This window comes from Musca domestica, unplaced genomic scaffold (assembly GCF_030504385.1).
Source record: "Musca domestica strain aabys unplaced genomic scaffold, Musca_domestica.polishedcontigs.V.1.1 1, whole genome shotgun sequence".
Lineage (NCBI taxonomy): Eukaryota > Metazoa > Arthropoda > Insecta > Diptera > Muscidae > Musca > Musca domestica.
The window spans coordinates 9,366,047-9,373,239 of record NW_026712114.1 but is presented as its reverse complement, the minus strand read 5'-3'; the positions used below and the strand labels follow the sequence as shown (position 1 = coordinate 9,373,239).

General features: G+C 32.6%; 1 protein-coding gene across 2 annotated transcripts in view; it reads right to left on the bottom strand.

The window, feature by feature from the left end:
- Window positions 1-929: 929 nt before the first annotated feature.
- Window positions 930-7,193, bottom strand: part of LOC101897989 (elongation of very long chain fatty acids protein 7) — a 98,905-nt gene continuing 92,641 nt past the window's right edge. For both annotated transcript variants that reach the window (XM_059118616.1, XM_059118615.1), the window contains exons 5-6: window positions 5,637-6,098; window positions 930-2,374 (exon numbers count right to left, since the gene is read on the bottom strand). In XM_059118616.1, the coding sequence (XP_058974599.1) occupies window positions 2,204-2,374; window positions 5,637-6,098 (633 nt within the window). In that variant the 3' untranslated portion in view covers window positions 930-2,203. The remainder of the gene's footprint in view (window positions 2,375-5,636; window positions 6,099-7,193) is intronic.

The following is a 7,193-nucleotide window of genomic DNA, read 5'->3' as shown; positions in this document are numbered from 1 at the left end:
TGCCTTATGACAAAAGTTGCCTATGCAGGACCACGTCATCGTTTAGACCCTTATATGACGGCTACATTTGGTATTTTTAAGATTTTAAGAGAATTTTTAACGGATTTTATTTATTTCAAAATTGACAAATTGTGGAGGGTATTAAAATTACAGCTAAAAATATTCGTAAGTGGGCCATGTCGGTCCACGTTTTCATATAGCCCCCATATAAAGATACCTCCCGATATTCGCTATTTTAATGATTTTTAGCGACATTTTTACCGGAATTGGTTCATCTTTTGTATAAAATGTTCCTAATGGTTACTACAGCCTATAACAAACATTTACACGTCTTCGTGGTCCTACATAAGCCATATAAGAGGTTTCAATTTTCTACGGATTTTTTTAAATAAAAAATACACCAAAAAGTTTTCGCTTTTTTTCTCACATTTTCTCATATCTTCAAAACGTTTATTTTCTATGGAAAAAATCTAGTATTACAAGTTGTTTTTGAAATTATAACAAAATTACAAATTTAATTGAATTGCATTTCGCCACATTAACTTGTTAAAACGTTTAACTTAAACAACTACACATACTACATACATATTGCAGCATTTTACAAAAATATTTTATGCAATTATTTCTTAGTTAAATTAAAAAAAAAAAAAAAATACAATATAAAAATATATATATTAAACTGCAAATACCACAAAATTAAGCGTTTTGTCCTTTTCAGTTGCCATTACACACAACAAATAAAAAGAGACTTCTAACAGAGAAAAAAAAATAATTAAAATAATAATAAAAAATAAAATAAAATAGAAAATATTACAGTGATTTGTTGTCGTTGTTCTTGTTGTTGTTGTTTGCTTTTTGTTATATTTCTCTTTATTTGAAAAAAAAAATCGATGGAATATTTACAAAAAAGGCACAACGTTCATCCTGGCGTTTGAAAAAAGAGGAAATATGGGGCAAAATTTGAGACAAAACTACAGCTACTTTCCGTAACCACAGATAAAGGGGGGCAAATTTCTTTGGCATGAAAAAAGTAGATACTGATTTTGTCATTAAATGTTGTTTTATGTTTTTGTTGTATGTCGCATTTTTAAATTATTGTATAGATAGGTTCGGGGTTCATTCATGGTAGAAGAATACAGGTAGATGCATCAACGCTTGGAAACATTTATATGTCGAAAATTTTTAAATTAAATTTAAATAATTTTTCATTCAATATTTTCAATTCCAAAATTGGTTCATTTTCACAGCAGATGTGTCGATGCGTCTACCTATATTCTTCTACCATGGGTTCATTTATTTGGTCATCCAAGAAGAACAGCTGATTTTCTTTGAGCTGTCAAAACTTAATTGAATTTTTTTCAATCTATGAAAAAGTAACAAATATTTTGAAAGCAAAAAAAATAAGTCTTCGGACTGTTCATGAATCTTGAAAAGGTCCAATATAAAGCCTTCAAAATCAGACTAAAGATCAAAATTTATTTTCTTTATATTAAATATTGGTTTATATACTTTTTTTGACAGCTAGTCTAATAATCAGCTGTGACAAGGGTGCGCCATGGATTTTCTGCCACTTGATTGTCAATATTTTAGTGTTCGAATATTACTTCAGATGGCGTTTACACTTTTGATTGGCCTTTAATGTTATGGACACAATGAAAGCGTCAGGCGTCAATTTTTCTTTCTGAATTTTGATATACTGTCTTTGACGGCCTTATCCCTCCTCTACCCTTACAATAAATAAATAAATGTACAACAAACATACATTTTCAACATTTCAATTTCTTCTTTTCATATATTTTCCTAATGAGCATTATTCTTGTTATTGTTTTTTTTTTTTTGTTAAACGGCAGGAGAACGGAACGTTTCTAATGTCAATACATATGAGACTTGTGATTTCGTTTTTTGTATTTTAAGTTTCACATCTTTCCACATCTTTATTTTAAATTATTTCTCTTATTTTTCATTTGTTCTTTTTCTTTTAATCAATACAAACTTAAATCTAATTGTGTTTTTGTTTTTTTTTTCTTTACAAACTAAATAAAATTATTTGGAGGGGGGAGGGTTGGTGTGTGTTTTTTTGTTTTTTTTTTTATTAAAAAATTAATAAATTATGAAGACGAAGTAAACCGCTTTTTGTATCTCTGCAAATGGAACAACAAAAATGGCTTGGGTTGATGGACGTGCTTCCTGCTCTCTCCGGGCGTTAATTTTTGCCAGCAGCAGCAGCAATTATTCTCTGTCTCGTCGTCTCGGCATAACCGTCCAATTTGTTGTTGATCGATTGGGCATATTTGGTGTTGCCATTGATTTCATGTTTACCATTTTCCATGGCTGCCTTCATGAGGCCATTTTCATAGGCTTTTCTGGATTTTTCCTGAAAGATGGAAGAGAGAAGAAAAATTAGTAAGCAAAACTGAATGAGAAAAGGCAGCAGAGGTTCCATTTAGAAGAAGGTATACTATCCACGGAAAAGATCTTCTATCAAAAAAGAAATTTAGAAACCCCTGAAAAGCTTCGAATGTCTGTTTTTAATTGAAAAGCTTTGGAGAAATACCTTATAAGAGAAGGTCCTCTTTTTATAGAGGAACTTCAGGGAAAAACTTCTATTTACAGAAAATGCTTTAGTAAAAAGCTTAGGACTAAGATCATTTCCGAGAAGGTCACCTTTTTATACCCTCAGCCATATGGCTACAGAGGGTATATATCATTTGATACGGTCAAAACGTGCCTAGTCGAAATAACGGTTTTAGACCCTAGGTCTCTTTGGACCAAATCCGTTTTAGAACATTTGGAGTCGATCTAGCGATGTCAATCCGTCCGTCCGTTCGTCTGGCTGGCTGGTGCGCACGATAACTCTCGAAGGGAGTATCCGATTTGGTCCAAACTTGGTACATTGTAATATCTTTGTCAAACTTAGATCGAGTTCGGAGATGGGCAATATCGGTCCACTCCTTCTGGTACCTCCCCCACAAATGGTCAAAATTTTTAATAATTACAACTCTCATAAAATGTGATGTACGAGTCCGATTGTCTTCAAATTTCACACATCCCAATATTTATATTAACCGAAGGTCTGGTGTTAAGATGAGCAATATCGGTCCACTCCTTCTGGTACCTCCCCCACAAAAGGCCGAAATTTGCAAAAAATATATTTTTTGCACAGAAAGAGAAAGGATAATCCTATTTTGCTCCAACTTTGCAAATACTAATATTTGCGTCAGTTCTCGGTCAGGAGTGAAAATGGACAATATCGGTCCCCTCCATCAAGTACCTCCCCCACAAATGGTAAACATTTTTAATAATTACAACTCTCATAAAATGTAATGTACGAGTCCGATTGTCTTCAAATTTCACACATTCCAATCATTTTAGGTCTAGTGTAAAGATGGTACCTCCCCCACAAATGGTCGAAATTTTAAAAATATATATTTTCTGCACAGAAAGGGAAGCAATAATCTAATTTTGAAAAACATAACGCTCAAAGAAAGCGAAATAAGAATCCAACTCTCTTCAAATTTCACACATACAAGCATTTTTGCTAACACCAGATCTGTTGTGCTATATATCTGCGAACACCTGCTGGTACCTCACCCACAAAGGGACACAATTTTTAATACTTTTATCTGTCATAAATTGCGAAACAACTCAGCGATTCTATACAATTGATTTATCTATTTCCGATACGAAATAAACAATATTGACCCATTTTTTAAAAACCCACTCCATAGAGGGTGAAGAGGGCTGAGGGTATACATCTGTCGGCAAAACCGACCGATACTTTTTTACTTGTTTTAGATGAATTCGGAGGTCGTTTCAATGAAGGGTCTGGAAGGATGAAGGATCTTCAAAGGTACCAGTTTTTCTTGGAGAATCAATTGAAGGACCCAAGGTATCGTCTATCCAATAGAAAATCTTGAAGAACTTCGAAGGAGGCAACTTTCTATTGAAAAGCTTAGTAAAAATACCATATTGAAAAAGTTCTACTTTTTATAGATGAACAGTTCTACTTTTTATAGATAAACTTCGGAAAGATCTTCGGAGAAAGGCTGTTTTATATAAAAGCTTAGATAGTCTTCATTTCACGAAAAAACTTCGGATGTCGTTTTTTATGTAGGATCTTGGAGATAGTTCCTAAGAAATCTTCAAAAGTTTATGCAGAAGAGGATCAAAAATCAATAAAAGACTTTAAGGGATCTTGAAGCTCTTGAAGAGCTTCGAATAAGGCTTTTTTCATTGAGAAACTTAGTAGAAAGGTCATAATCAAAAATGTCATTTTTTTTTCAAATAAATTTCGTCAAAAAGCTTCAGTGAAAGTCTTTTTTAAAAGCTTAGAGGTTCCGATCGATTTTCCACGGGTGGCCTACACAAGAAAAGCTTTGATTGCCCTTTTAAATGTTGAATGTCTTGATAAGTTCATCTATTGCTTTTCTAGAGGTAGAAGACCTTCGAAAGATATTTTATAATGACTTCAGAAGCTTTTATAGAAAAACTTCTTTAAAGCTCTTTTACATTATAACGTTTTTTTACTGTCGGTAGACCTTCTCATTGGAGGTAATCGAAAGCTCTTTCAAAGATAGAAGACAATCTTAGGCTTTACTAAAAAATTAATAACTTTAAAAGCTCTTTTAAAATTATTTCTGAAGCATTCTTTGGAATAGAAGACTTTCAGAAGCTCAGTTCAAGGTGGAAAATATTATTTAAAGATCATCTTCTTCTGATAATCTCTTGGATAGTGCTCTTTTACGGAGCTTCTAAAAAAGTTCTATGGAAAGAACGCCATCGAAAGCTCTTATATGAATAGGACTCTATGGTAAGATGACCTTTTGAAGCTATTCTATGAAGTGGAGATATTTAAAAGCTCTATTGTAGATAGAAAATCTTCAAAGCTTTTTTGGGACCCTACCATCGATAAGATCCTTCTGAAGTTCTTCTATAGAAAAAAAAAAATACCATCGAAAGCTATGTTATTGATATGAGAGCTTCGAAAGCTCGTCGATGTGTGTTTATGCCCTACTAGAGCTCTTCAACGGATATTTTACGATTAAATGGCCTTCTGACGCTGTTCTATGAAAAGAGGACATTCGAAAGCTCTTTTATTGATAGGAAATATTTAAAAGCTTTATCGGATCCCTTCCATAGATAAAATATACTTCTGAAACTCTTCAATGGAGAAAGACAATTAAAAGCTCTTTTTTTGATAGAAGAACTTGGAAAGCTTGTCGATGAGTGTTTAGCCCTACCAAAGCTAGAATTAGAATATAACACATTGCAAAAGCTTTTTTATAGAAAGAAACACTTCAAATTATTCAAATTTAAATTGAATATTTCGATTTTCAATTGAAGTATTCCAGTTTCGAAAATAATTTAACGAAATTCAGAATGAAATGTTCAAATTACAATTGAAATGTTTCAAATTACAAATAGAGTTTTCGATTTACAATAGTTCTGGTGAAACTCTTTATTGAATTGAAGGACATCTAACAATCCTCAGAGGTTACCCTGGTTAGCCTTTTTGAATAATAGAAGAGTTTCAAAAACTCTGTAAAAAGTAGAACCCTTTTAAAGCTTCTTTATGACCCTGCAAACAAAACTTGTATTTTTCTCTCTCTCTCTCTCTCTCTCTCTCTTTAACTTACCTTGGCATCCCTTCTCAAATAGGACTTCTTGTAGAAATCGGAGAACAAGAAATAGAACATAACGGCATGGGCTCCAATGAAATAGGCAAAACCAATTGGATAGTTGCAGTCGTTTCTGAAGAACAATTGGAACGAATGGATCATGACCAAAACGAATTGGACCATTTGCAACACTGTCAAATATTTCTTCCACCACAAATATTTCTGTACTTTGGGTCCCATGGCAGCCAACATATAGTACGTGTACATGATAATGTGAACAAAGGTGTTGAGGAAACCGAAGAATGTCGAATGACCACCGGGAGTGAATTTAACACCCCACCATACGGACACAGGCATAATGCCATGATGAATCACATGCAACGTGGAGACTTGATCGTAACGTTTACGCATCACAAAGAAGAAGGTATCGAAGAATTCAGTGAATTTCGAGAAGAAATACCACCAGCAACCACGCGCCGTCTGTAATGAAAGATAGAGAGAAAAAAATAAGAATTTAATTAATAAACAAATGCCAGATAATTGAAAGTGTCTATACAAATAAAAGTCTGTTGTTCTCACGTAATTCAATGCTTGAATGTTTAATAATAGTGATTATTAAATAATAATATTTATTGGCTAGTTGTCTAAGAAAATTCCGATATTCCAAATATTGATTTTAGTTATATTCATGCGATTTGTTTTTTTTTTTTTTTTGTTGTGACGGCTTGGTTTGATATTTGTTTACATTGTGTAATTAAATTATTTAAAAAAAAAATAGTATTGCAATGGAACAAAGTACGGATTTGGCGCTTTGAGGGAGCTTTGAATTCTCAGTATTTGAATCCTAGCATAGAATAAAAATATTCCAAAATTACATAAGTTTTTCATCAAATGCAGAACTAACTATCCCCGGCCAGAAAGCTCATCTATATAGGCACATTTTTTATTAATTTTTTTATTTTTAAAAATTTCACATGTTTCAATATTCAAAAAAAAAAAAAAAAAATAAATAAATAAATCAAATATATAATTGTTTTTGCTACATTCTTATGTTTTAGTTCATTCCTCTCTAGTCTTTTTATTTACAAAGCTTCGAAATGCTGAAGGTTTTACACATTTTGAAATATTTTCGCAATGCTAATCGATATTGACACAGCTCACATTTGTGACATTTGGCATGTAACAAGAATCGCTATCTGCAGCAAAAAAAAAAAAAAAAATAATTGCAGAGAAATTTCAGCTGATTATTAAATTATAGCTTAAAACAGAAGACACGTGTATCGGAGTTGTGAACGTTTACATCGCAAAGTTACCTCGCAAGACCACACTTTTAGATATTTTCCGATTAAGATTCCTTGGAATCTCTTGATTTTGGGTTTATAGTGTCTTCGGCAATATTGCAGATAATAGATAAAAGACCCTCCAAAAAGGGGTCTTTTTGGTCCATTTTTTCAAAACAAGGTTAAAAAAATCCCTTCAAACGGGATCTTAGCAACTCAAAATATTCTATAAAATTATTCGTCATTAAATTATACTATAAGTACCAGAAGACATCAAGAGCCTAGACGCCAGGAA